Source organism: Podarcis bocagei (assembly GCF_964188305.1).
Source record: "Podarcis bocagei genome assembly, chromosome: 4".
NCBI classification, from domain to species: domain Eukaryota; kingdom Metazoa; phylum Chordata; class Lepidosauria; order Squamata; family Lacertidae; genus Podarcis; species Podarcis bocagei.
The window spans coordinates 66,768,837-66,782,745 of NC_138128.1; the positions used below are offsets into that span (position 1 = coordinate 66,768,837).

The 13,909-nt window shown below is 43.0% G+C and overlaps 1 protein-coding gene across 3 annotated transcripts in view; it reads right to left on the bottom strand.

The window, feature by feature from the left end:
* Nucleotides 1–13,909, bottom strand: part of TBC1D12 (TBC1 domain family member 12) — a 47,072-nt gene that overhangs the window by 26,721 nt on the left and 6,442 nt on the right. For all 3 annotated transcript variants that reach the window (XM_081189607.1, XM_081189605.1, XM_081189606.1), the window contains exon 2: nucleotides 4,177–4,300. In XM_081189607.1, the coding sequence (XP_081045733.1) occupies nucleotides 4,177–4,300 (124 nt within the window). The remainder of the gene's footprint in view (nucleotides 1–4,176; nucleotides 4,301–13,909) is intronic.

A 13,909-nucleotide genomic window follows, 5' to 3' on the forward strand; every position in this document is an offset into this window, starting at 1 on the left:
TAAGTGTACCTAGGAATGCAGCCTTAGTCAATGGTAGTATGCTTTTTACCCCCTCACTGACAGCTACTCTACAGGAAATCATTCACATTCCACAGAAGTGTCCTGCATTTTGATTCACTTTTTCTAAACACCAAACTATTTCTAGAAGTCAGCTGAATGCTTTCCCAGAAACCCTGGAAGTCTCAATGAGTCTGGATTGAAAGAGAATAAGTTACATAAGAACAATTTCTCTGCCTCCAAAAGCAACGACTTTTGAGTTCGTTGTCATTGTGATAAACCACTTTCTAACTATACAAAGCATAAGATACATGCATAACTCTTTTAAGCCATGCGTTCAGAAAATGTAATACTCCTGTTTAAAGAAAATATTAGAACAAAAGGAACAATATGAAAGTTAAAACATAAAACTTATTTATTATTTGCTGTTCTTAACTACAAAAAAGGCATTTCACATTTATGGTGCAGAAAAAAAAGTTACTACTACTTTTATTTTTTTACCAATGACAGTATATAGCCACATGTGTTGTGCCAGAGATTTAAAAATCCAATTAACAAAATCCATCACAATGATAAATACATCCAACTTCAATATCTGAAATATTAACTTCTACGACTAAAGCACTTCTGCATGTAAGTTAATTTCATAGCGTCTGTATTCAGTTTCAGCTTTTAATTTTAGAATATCTTACTATATATAGATTTACTAGATTTAGGGTTCAAGTGCAAGGTAACAGTAAATGGCTTGTTTATTCACAGAGAAATGAGACCATAGTATGAATAACGTATTGAGGTTAAAACTTCAAACAAAGCTATTAAAAATGGATGATGGGGAAATGGTTCAGAGTAAGGTTCAAGTAAAATCTTCTGGCTTTCTCACAAGTGCAGAGGCACTTTACCAATTGCTTTTATTCAGATTTTTTTTTAAAAAAAGAACAAAATGAACATTTACAACAGCATAACCATCGCTTTTAACAACCTAGCAGCTGAAAGCAAGCTGCACGTCTCAATGGTATGCATCCAATACATAGTTGTTTAACAGTCAGATTTGCCTTAGTGTTGTATGGAAAGTAACACAGCAACACTGGGTCAAAAGTTGAAACACTGACTGGCAGTAGAGATTAAAAACATGAATTTCATTCTCTCCATTTCTGAAGTTCTATGCAAAGGTAAGAGACACCTTGCTTGAACACAATAATGGATTATCTTCCTTTCAGGAATTACAGACAAAGGATTGTAACCAACACTGTCTGAACACAAGTGGGACATCCACTTCCACAACAGAACTTCACTTTCCTCTCCTCCCCCTACAATCCCATGCTTACCCCCAAAATTTGCTACCAGTCACTCTGATGTCACAATGACATCAGGTGACGGACACATCTCAAAGTGCAGTGCTGAAGAACCTGACAATCAACTAGTTGTTGAAGGCTTTGGAACCTCTGGCTCACAGGCCAGATTTGCCCCACCATATCTTCCCATTTGGGCTGCAGAGTCATTTCAGCAATGATCCGCCTTACCAGGGCAGCTGGGCATGGGCTGGTCAAAACAGCCTTGTGGGCCAAAAGGGAAGCCCTGGTGGGCCAAATCAGTCCCACAAGCAGATACTGACTACACCAGGACAGAGGAACAATTTTAGTCAACGCTGCAGCCACTAAGTCATGAAGCACTGAATGAACATGGGTATTTGTGCCAAGAGCTTGCATGTGTGAATGGGACATCACAGGCAACAGCGAATAAAACCCATAGAGCAAGGGGTGCTGGACACCAATTCCCATCAACCCCAGCCAGCACGGCCAAAAGTAAGAGACAATGGGAGTTGGGAGTCCAGTGAAATCTGAAAGGGCATGTAGTTTAAAGCCTACATGTAAAAAACTTGCCACCATTTAGCACAGAGAGAGAGAGAGAGAGAGAGAGTTAATAGTTGCTTTTCTGTGTAAGAATGAACCGTAACGCAAAATGTCTGAGATGAAATAATGTAAATAACAAAGTCATATTTTTGGCTTCCTTCCAGACTGGGATCAGGAAGTTGTCAAGGGCTCTAGGTTCCATGAGAGCCAACTCATAGCTCATCAATATCATCCACCAAACCCATATGAGAAATCTTGCATTTCTTGTGTGTCCTCTAACTGCTGCTGCAAGGTTAAGCTCACAATTAAACTGCAGTTAAATTTACTGGTTAGCCATTTTATCTTGCACTGCACTGCTGTTTTATTGTTTTGGTAGTTTTGTAATATTTGTAGCAATACCAGCCAGCCAGTGAAGTGTGAGTTACAAGTTTCATAAACAAGCAGACTACTTGAGTTCTGCAACTTGTTCAGCTGCAAATTATGAATATTTAGGACTACCAAACACACACCACATTTACTTCTGCCTAATAACAACCAGCGTACACATCTACAAAATTCCAGACAAAGTTCTTAACAGTCCAATCCCATCCAAAAATCCAGTTTGTTCAATGGGATTTGATTCAAGATGACTATAAATGTACCTAGTCTCTAAACCAATACTGTTCTGCAGCGCAAAAAGTATAGATTTTGGATTATGTTTCTAGGTTGCATAAAGACTATGAGTGTCACACTCAGAAGGGGCAACATATTTGATTACAATGGGTCCAAGTATAACTAACGTTGAATAGCATCCTCTGTTCTAGCAACTAGCTAAGATGCATGTTGTTTCAGGAAATATATTTATTTCAGAATAGGAAAACTAATTTAAAGCCATTCTTTTCTTGCAGATTTAAATTACTTTGATTTAATATATTCTACCAATAGATCTCTTCAATGGACTACATTCACACAAGCAACTACCAAGCAACAACTGTGCAATTATTTGTACATTTATGCAAGAACTACCCGATCTACTTAAACTTAAATTGAAGCCATAATTTGAACCCCTGCCACATCATTTTATGACTCATCTAATCCAAATTTGTTCCCCACCTCCACAGATACAGAAAGTTTATTATTCTTATGCATGCAGACTAAAATATTTTTTGGGTTCTGAGTAAACTATTCAACTGCAAGTGACTGCCACAAAGCACTAGCAACTTCTGTTTACATTTCCATCCATTTGTTAAGGCAAACATATACTCAAAAATACTCAAAAATATTCTTGAAAAGTTTCAGCTGCAGTTTCTTTTAATTGTTTTAGGCAGTGCTTTTTTCTGGAGGTACACAAACCCCTAAACATTTTGTGAATCTAAGTTTGGCCTTATTCAGGGACAGTATTTCAACATGAGTAGGAAAATGAGAGTACCCCTAAACATTTTCTTTTAGAAAAAAAGCACAGGTTTTAGGTACTGTGGGAACTCTTCAGAGCAGGGTAAAAATGATTATCTTGCTATATAATGTTTTTGTAAGGAAAAAAGTGGCCATGCTGCAAGTCACACGGCAACAGCAGGCAGATTCAGCCAGCAAAGCAGGCAGGCTGAGGGTGTGAGTGGGCTGACCAGCACAGCGAGCAGACAGGTAGCCCAGGAAGACCTTTCCATGCTCCTTGTGTCACCACCCGGCACCCAACCTTTCCTTTGCACCCACAACAGGGGTCTGAATGTGCAAGCAGCCCAGCTGAGCAAGCAGGCAGGTCTTCCCTTGCTCCCCACCCTTGCTGCTGCTGCTGCTGCTGCCACCCACAATTCACTGAAACCTCCCCACTCCACATCCCCAGATAACTTGCTCCAATCTCAAGATCCCACTGCTACCGGCAGAGAAAAGGGGAGAGAAGAAGAGAACTCTCCTCTTCACCCCGGGCAACCGCACACTTCATTCTGCCAGTGTCACAGAGCATGGGGAGAAAGACTTTCTCCTCTTCATTCCCCTCTCCTCTGCAAGGGGCAGAGCAGCAGGATCTTGAGATTGGGATGATCTGTGAAAGGGTGGGGAGGAGAGAGTTTCCAGCAGACTGTGGGGGAGAGGAGAGTTTGGGGCAAACCATGGGAGAGGAAGATTGGGGAATGGGGTGGCAGGTGGGGAGCGGAAGTAGCTGGGAGGGGTCTGGGAGGGCTGAAGGACCTGTGAGGGACAGTGGGGTTGGCAGGGTAGGCAAGCAACACTAGCAGGAGTGGCAGTCCCTAGTAAATAAATTAACATTAAGCAGGACTACCTTACAGAAGTCTGCTCTATGAAATTCCAAGGACAAAATGGGAAAAGATTTGCATATCATTTTACAGACGCTCACCTGCTGAATTATCTTGGAGTCTTTCTGTACGTTTTCTTTCGGTGGGACTTTTCCAAACAACTTCCAGCCAGGAGCGCTGTGGACAGCAGGTCTGAGTTCCTTTGTCCTTTTAGCAAAGAAGTTCCTGTTAAAAAACGCACAAAGAAGTTTAAAACTGAAGGTGTGTTTGCTGGAGTTTATATCAATTTCTTGAACCTAAATATCAAGATGAACAATTAATCACAGCTACTTTCTACAGAGTGGGACACGGGTGGCGCTGTGGGTTAAACCACAGAGCCTAGGACTTGCCAATCAGAAGGTCGGCAGTTCGAATCCCCACGACGGGGTGAGCTCCCGTTGTTCGGTCCCTGCTCCTGCGAACCTAGCAGTTCAAAAGCATGTCAAAGTGCAAATAGATAAATAGGTACCGCTCCGGATGGAAGGTAAACGAAGTTTCCGTGCGCTGCTCTGGTTCACCAGAAGCGGCTTAGTCATGCTGGCCACATGACCCGGAAGCTGTCTGTGGACAAACGCTGGCTCCCTCAGCCAATAAAGCGAGATGAGCGCTGCAACCCCAGAGTCGGCCATGACTGGACCTAATGGTCAGGGGTCCCTTTACCTTTTACTTTCTACAGATTGTTTTTCGGAGTGGGGGGGTAAGGAGAGGGAAAGAGACTGCTATGTCAAAACTTATGAAATTAATATTTTTTAAACTTTCCCTTGCTCAGGCCTAGTTAACAGCACAACACTTAGGAGGAGGTAGGTGACTGGGGGCTCCAGGTAAGCTGTGGAGACGGAGTCAGGACACGACAAAAGAGCATCACATCAACTATCCTGCTCTGCAGCCCACGTCACACCAATGCTACCACGTCAGAGGAGAGAGGTGGGTGGCTGGCCCAGGCAAGCCATGGAAGAACAAGTCTAAGGGGAGAAGAGTATGGCGTGCTGTAAGGAAAAGGAGTTGGCAAGAAAACTGACCGAAGTCCCATCTCCTAGCCAAGTAATATTGAAGTAAGCAGTTACTCTTACTTTTTGGTCCATGTTTGCAAAATAAAAGAAAGAATGGCCTCCCTGTTAAAGATTTCTGATTTATAGCATCTTGCTGAAGGGAGGCCCTTTATCATTAGAGTGAAGCCTATTATCATTAAACATAAATAGTGATATTTCAGTGTATTTTTCTTTTTGCTTCAAGGTATACATTCTAGCAGAGAAAGGGCTAGGAAGACATGCACAAGTCAAAAACAAGTACCAGTTTGCCTAACCATCTTTAAATAAGAAATACCGTATTTTTGGGACTAGATTCTGAAATTTTATTGTGGTTTCTGTAAGATTTAAATGTGTGGGCATGGCAGCAAAAATAATCCATGCACAGTCTGGGGGGTGGACAGGTTCCAGGGAGAAACAGTAATCTAATGTTTGGCAAGTATTTAGCACTTGTATCGACATGAAGTTGAGCTTGTGTAATCAATGTTATATGGTTATGTATCTTTAGTTGGCTACCTGGTTCTGCAAGGAAGCATTTATGCCTGATGAGCAATTTCTCATTCTGTGTGAGCAGCAACAGCCTTCCCCCAGAATGTCTAGGAGTGCTTTTTATAGCAAGAATACAAAGCTGAAAATGAATGAACTGCAGCTAAAATATTATGTTGATTTTTCACATGGTCTAGTCCTTCTCCTGCCCACCCCCCTAATATCCTTAAGAGGGTCTCTTCTCCAGTCTTCTGAGAGGAGCTAGAATTGGGGAGGCAGGAAAGGGTCCTCCTTTCCTTCCACTGCAGTTTTAATCTGAAATCTTAGGCACAGTATTGAGCCCAGAGCTCAGAAACTGCTCATGCTAATGAAATTCCCTGTCGCAAAATGCGCCAAGAACAATGGGAGTTTCAAATACTGCTTGCTAGTTATTCACAAGGCTGATGTACAAGTACTAATTTTATGAACTATATTTCCTTTCCAACTGAGAACACAGGGATGTTCTTCTTGCTTCCTTTTTGTTGGCAAAAATTAGGTAACACATACGGAATAGTAGCATTAGCCTTCCTTCCATAATTTTCTATTGGAAAGTGAAAATACACATTCCAGTTCTGTGGGAGGAGGACGAATGTTGTAATGCAAAGAAGCAACCACAGCAGAGAAGCCTGCCAAGCAAGTCCATGAGAGGACTATCCCTCACTGCAAAAACCCCTAGACAGTGATGGGAAATCTGTCACCTACACAGAATACAAACGATAAACCTTGGTGAATCCATCCAATCTCAGCCTAGCTGTACAGTCCATATATTTTGCTCAGGGCTGGAAGAGCTAAAGTTGATGCAACAAATGCTGTTCTGCTGTCATGAACATTTTATATTTGAATTATCTCCAATGATTAAGTAGCTTTGATTTAACTACCGGTATTTTAGTGTTTAATAGTAATTTAACTGGCATTTATACTAGGTAGAAAGAGGTGAACCAAGAAAGCATGGTTTTTTTCACCATCTATGAAAATGTAGGCACACCTTTGCCATTTCTGTAACATCAAAATACTGTCATGGCGTTTAAGAAACTTTCAACTAAAGGTATCCTGCTCTAGCAGACACAGTGTATAACATTTTTAAATTTTATATAAAGAATTGTCACTGCATTGGCACATTAGTCACCCAACTAAGCAAGCAAACCCCTCCCCCCCCCAATATTTCAGGTCCAAATAATGCATTATGTAGCACTTGTAACAGGGTATCGTCACCTATCAAAGTCAACCTGGCCACATAAACAGCAACCAGTTGTGGCTTCTCTGCACAGCCTTGGGTGTCAACAGGCCCCTCCCTTTATTTCTCTTGTCACTGGCAGCAGATACGAAGCCAGGGAAGGCGCATGAGTGTGTCTTAGAACATGGGAGGAAAGTGGAAAGGTGAAGAAAGTATGCATAAGCAGCCATTATGGTGCTATATTGCTCTTTCTATGTAGACCAGTACTCCCAGCCGTACCTAAGCTGCCAATCCAGGGACTGGAAAATGGACAGAAATCTTGATAGCACAATGGCAACATGAGGCTTATTTTTCCAGCTCAGTCGTCACCATCTGCCCTGCCCCAAAGCTTCTAAGCCCCACAACACATATTACTTTGTCACTATGCAGATGAGGCAACATGTTAAACCCTGAAGAACACTTTGCAGGGAGAAAACCTATGGTTTGGTAGGAAAGAATGACATTTCATGGAGGGGTGAATGAATTGTATCCTGTTTTAACTGACCTACGTATGAAATATTTAATGCTGCTCCTATTGTAAACTTCTTGCATTCTGGTTTTGTACTGCGTAAGCCATCTTGAGGGGACTATGTTAAAAAAACCAACTCACTATTTTATAAATGAACAATCAAAATGTACAGGTTGACAATTTCTGCCACATTTAGGTGTTAGTCCCCAGCACCATGGAACTGCTTACATGTTTGTTGTTAAGAAATCAGTAGAGCAAGTCACATCTAAATCTAACCTGAGTTTTGGTTCCAAAGGTACAAGTATTATGTCACACACACACACGGAAAGACGGAACAAAGTCACCTTTTACACATAATGAAGCTATTTGAACTTTGTTTCATGAAGCTGAAGTAGTTCAGAGTGTTTTATTCTTGCTGGTAACAAAGCTTCTGCTCCTTCTAATCCAAGGTTATGGTCCAGAATTAACCTCCCACTCACTTGCCCTGGCAAGCACCTGCAAAGGAACCGTAGAAACCGGGCACTTAAAATGTGCATTGACCTAGGTTAGAATAAATGAGTGAAGCTGAATCTGCAGCCGTGGTTGTGGTTCTCTGTTATAACATTAACTAGCAGGACCAGGTGTGCAGAACCTTTGGCCCTCCAGAGGTTGCAGAACTGCAACTCCTATCATCCCTGACTATTGACCATGGTTGCTAGGGCTGATGGGAACCATAGTTGAGCAACATCTGGAGGGCCACAGATATCCCACACCTGTAATGAATCGAAGTCAAGAAGAGGAATAAGCAATGTTGTATTCTCTGCTTCCAGGTCATGACCTGTGTTTAACAAAACACAGAACTAAATTGCCTGAATGGGCAGTTTAAATGTTAGTTTTTCCTAGTTCCCTGGCCTAGCTCTCAGGAAGGTGGTAAGGCTATGTCTGAATGAACAGTCTGAGTCTGAGTCTGAGTGTGTGTGTGTGTGTGTGTGTGTGTGTGAGAGAGAGAGAGAGAGAGAGAGAGAGAGAGAGAGAGAGAGAGAGAGATGGCAGTATGCTTTCCCATGTAATATGTTTGTCCCACAAAGAAATCAAGTATGGGGGTGGGGGAGAGACTGTAGCCTAGCCCTCTCCAACATGCTGACTTTCTATGGAGAGAGGACGACATCATACAGTTGTGGCATGCGGGGCAGGAGGAGAATATCTCCAAAGACCACAGCAGTTGGGTATCTTCCGGGCAGCTATTGAAGCAGAAGGAGAACCTTCAGGGGAAAAGGAAGAAGATGTAGGGAGTTGAGTCTGCTTTATCAGCTGAATTTCCTTCTCCCTTTGGCACTGATACTCTTTAGACTTGCCAATTAACTTGAAAAGCCCAGGTCTCTCTGCTCCTGCACCTTTAACAACCATAAATTATATGGGGGGGGGGGCGGAAGCAGGGGTAACATTAATAGGGGGTCATGCTGATTCCCGTGCCCTATGTCACCCAATGAGTGGGTTGTTAGATGTAGAAAAGAAAAAGCAGCTGCCAGCAAGGGTTGGCAACCCTAATTTCACTTAACAGCCTTACAATAGGAATGTTGCAGGTCCATTTGTACCCTCTTAAATGGTGTGTTATTTCTTATTGATGAGGCTATTTCTTCCTCTCTTGCTTACTAAGGGCATTTGTACCACGCTCTTCAGTCAGGAAGACTCCGAGAGTGGCTTGCATATACAGTCTGTTTAAATAAGACAGACCCTGCCTGCACCGCGGGCTGACAACCTAAAAGACATGACATACAAGGGAAAGAGGAAAAAAGCAAACTCAGCTGCCAATTCCTAAAAATTAATAGTTCTTATAACCAGATGGAAACAGTTCAGGGGACTTTCAAAAGAGCTGATAGAATGAGTCCTGCTGCTCATCTCACTGAGTTTTCTCATTTTCAAGTCTGCCCAATAAGAGAATTGTCAACACAGCCTTCTCAAAACATAATAAAATGCAATTAACAAAAAGGGCCACCTGCTTAACAGATGCATTTAGGCAATATGGGTATGAAACGGTATGCTATCCTGAGGTTAGTTTCAGCCTCATCACTACCTTGGAATTGGACGGCTGTCATTGTCAGAATAGTGGCTCTTACTCCCAGGTTTATCTGTTCACTGAAAGAGACACATGGAGTCTGTCCAACTTAAGCTACCATTCCACATTACAAGTATCCAACTGGTAACAATTTATTTTATTTCTTTTTTAAAAAAGATGTATGAACTGCTACTTCACACGAAGAAACAGCAAAGCGGTTTACAATAAAATACAGTGGTGCCCCGCAAGACGAAATTAATTCGTTCCGCGAGTTTTGTCGTCTAGCGAATTTTTCGTCTTGCGAATCACGAAATCCCATAGGAATGCATTGAAAATCAATTAATGCGTTCCTATGGTCAAAAAAAGTCCAAACAAAGCCAAATTTGGTACAACAACAGTTTATTAACTGCTCTTTAAAGTCACACATACTGTAAAGAGCAGTTCAAAAATTGAAGGGAAAATAAATTAACTTTATAAACAAAACATGTCTTTGTTTTTAGACAAAGGAAACAAAGTCGCGAGACGTTTTCGTCTTGCGAAACAAGCCCATAGGGAAATTCGTCTTGCGAGGCAAATCGAAAACGGAAAAACCTTTCATCTAGCGAGTTTTTTGTCTTGCGAGGCATTCGTTTTGCGAGGTACCACTGTATGCATAAAACCAGTGCTTTTTTCGGGGGGGAATGTTTAGGGGTATTCTCATTTTGACTCAAGAAAATCGCCATTTTACAGTTCAAATCAGGAAAAAGAAACAGAGTAAATGGACAAAAGTACAAAGATTCACAAAATGTTTAGGGGTATGCGTACCCCTGTGTCCCCCCCCCCCCGAAAAAAGCACTGCATAAAACCATAGAGTAAAAACCATCACTGGTATTTTACTTTCTATTGTCTAACTCTAAAGGGAAACTTACACTGGTGCTTGTTACATTACTTCTTTAGCACATCAGGAAGAAGCCTAAAAAGTAGAAACACAGCAGAGAATTCTGTCCCTGCATTCAAACACTATCACCAAGAATTACTTACAGAGACATTCCGTCAAAGTAAAAAGTGATGAAGAGGTCTTAAGTATGCCCCTAATGCACCTCTAAAGTAATTAAGGTAGAAGCCCTGCCTTTACCAAAGCACATCATAAGGACAAATGGCTGGTTCTTCAGATGCAGTTAAGCTTTATATCACATTAATAGGCCATCACTGCATCACAAAACGAAATTTTCATACATAACGAACCCATTTTGCTAACTTTTCCATGCTACCAGTGGATTCATGTCCTTAGATATCTGCAATTGTAAGTGTGGTATCCAACAGTGTTAAGCAATTTTTAGGAGTTTATTATCCCCACACTGAAGCCTGCCACTTCATCCCCTGTACAGTGGTACCTTGGGTTACAGACGCTTCAGGTTACAAACTCCGCTAACCCAGGAATAGTACCTCGGGTTAAGAACTTTGCTTCAGAATGAGAACAGAAATAGCGCGGCAGCAGCGGGAAGCCCCATTAGCCAAAGTGGTACCTCAGGTTAAGAACAGTTTCAAGTTAAGAACGGACCTCCAGAACGACTTAAGTTCTTAACCCAAGGTACCACTGTATCTGCTGCAGCAGGGGCATGGGGGGGGAGGGAGAGATGGACAAATTGTGGAAGAAGAGTAAATGAGAGGCAGGTGAGCATCACAGGGACAATAAATAGTATATGACATCTTCAGACACTCCCATTGTTGTACTACAGTCACCAGCTACAGTCCTATGCATTGTTTCTACTTAACTGTGCACAGAACTCTTTAGAATAATTAGGTCAATAACGTCCTTAGGAGGACAACCAAATTTAAGCACAAATTCGACCCACAGCTGTGAGGCATTCGCGAGCTTTTTTGCGGAGAAAGTCCTGTTGCTCCGCCGTGACCTCCCTGCCAATTTAGATACAGTGACTGAACTGGAGGCCCCTCGACTGACTTCAGGTCCAGTGTTGGACCATTTCGATCGGATACTCCCTACTGATGTGGATAGATTCCTCCAAGTTGGTAGGCCCACCACCTGCCTCCTTGATCCGTGCCCGTCTTGGCTGATTAGGGAGTGTCCAGATGTTGCGCGGACCCCCCTGGTTGAAATTATCAATTTGTCCCTTGACACGGGGACATTCCCAGGGGAACTGAAGGAAGCAGTGGTGCGTCCACTCTTAAAGAAAGCTTCATTAGATCCCTTAGACCTATCCAATTACCGCCCAGTTTCAAATCTTCCATACCTGGGTAAGGTAATTGAGAGAGCGGTTGCTGAACAGCTTGGTAGGTTTCTGGAGGAAACATCGGCATTAGATCCATTTCAGTCCGGTTTCCGTCCTGGTTTTGGGACGGAGACGGCTCTGGTTGCCCTAACAGATGATATCCGTAGACAACTGGATCGAGGCGGGTCAGGACTGCTGATCCTTTTAGATTTGTCAGCAGCCTTTGACATGGTTGATCATGATCTTCTGGACCATCGCCTTGCAGACGTGGGGATACAGGGCATAGCCCGTAACTGGTTGTGCTCTTTTATCTCTGGTCGGGGACAGAGGGTGGCACTAGGGAGGGAAATGTCATCACGCCACTCCTTGGTGTGTGGAGTGCCGCAGGGCGCAATTCTCTCCCCAATGCTTTTTAACATCTTTATGCGCCCCCTTGCCCAGATTATCCGGAGCTTTGGGCTGGGCTGTCATCAATATGCTGATGACACTCAGCTCTATCTACTGATGGATGGCCACACCAACTCGGCCCCTTACACACTGACCAGATGCTTGGAAGCTGTGGCTGGATGGTTTCGTGGGAGCCGATTGAAACTAAATCCTTCGAAGACAGAGGTCCTATGGCTAGGTCGGGATAGCATGGGGATGAGGGACCAACTCCCTTCTCTTGCGGGGGCCCAATTAGTGCCATTGCCTTCCGTTAAGAGTTTGGGTGTAATCCTTGACGCCTCCCTTTCCATGGAGGCGCAAGTCACAGCAACAGCCAAGGCGACATTTTTCCACCTTCGCCGCATCAAGCAGTTGGTCCCTTACCTTTCCCGCCCCGACCTGGCCACAGTGATCCATGCAACAGTCATCTCCAGGCTTGACTACTGTAACTCGCTCTACGCGGGGCTGCCCTTGAAGCTGTCCCAGAAACTCCAGCGGGTACAGAATGCTGCAGCGAGGCTCCTCACAGCGTCTCTGCCATGGGAGCATATTCATCCAGTGCTTTTCAAGCTGCACTGGCTCCCGGTGGAGTACAGGGTCAGATTTAAGGTGCTGCTTTTGACCTTTAAAGCCCTTCGCGGCCTAGGACCCTCGTACCTACGGGACCGCCTCGCCTGGTATGCCCCACGGAGAGCCTCAAGGTCCATAAATAACAACACCCTAGTGGTCCCAGGCCCTAAGGAAGTTAGATTGGCTTCAACCAGAGCCAGGGCCTTTTCAGCACCGGCCCCAACTTGGTGGAACGCTCTGTCTCATGAGACCAGGGCCCTGCAGGATCTGATCTCTTTCCGCAGGGCCTGTAAGACAGAGTTGTTCCGCCTGGCCTTTGGATTGGAGCCAATTTGATTCCCTCCGCCCCCTTTTTCTTTTTTCTTTTCCTTCTCCTGCAATGAGGCTCCATTTTAATATTTTAATGTTCCATTATTTTAATTGTTGTATTTTATTTTTGTTTTTAAGTTGTAATCACTCATCTTGTTTTTATTATTGCTTGTAAGCCGCTCTGAGCCCGGCCTTGGCTGGGGAGTGCGGGGTATAAATAAAAAAATATTATTATTATTATTATTATTATTATTATTATTATTATTATTATTAGAACTAAAGACACAAATAACCTGCAGTTCTAGAGAAACAACTCTCACCAACATGTAACAGAGGTGTAGGGAACTTAGATCCAACAGATACCCGTCCCCTAACTCCCATCAACCTCAGTCAGCATGGCCAATGGCCAGGATAAAGGAAGTTGTGGTTAAGCAACATCTGGGGGCCACAGTTGCCCCACACATCCTTTAAAAGTTACACAGAAAATCAAAGTTAGTTTTAAACTAACTAAAGTTTGCAGAGTTGGGGGGGGGACGACCCAGGGTGGGGAAAACATTCATAGCTCTTACTATTCACCCCTACACATAAACTGAATTTCTGGCAGGCCAGGGCATTGTCCAGTTGAAATAAAGATGAAAAGAATACTGTGACAGTAATTCAGCCTCCACATATAGGAAAGAGAAACATTTATACCAGGAGAAAGTTTCATCTATGAGCAATATGAATTTAAATTTCAAAACACTTCATTTCATCTTTGCTACCAGAACTACACTAACAATGGCAATGTTAGTGTACAATGGCAGGGGACCACCAAGAAAATAAATTGTGGCTTTTAGCCTCTATTTGTGTCATTCTAATTTGTTTTAATTGGAACAGAATTAGATTCCCGAAGAACCACAACTACAAGCTAGAGCACAGTGAAACATGCCTCTGCACATTATACTACTTCAACATTCAAGTTTAACAACTTCTCAAGTAGGTTATGTGGAGTACTATCCTCATACAAGCCTGTA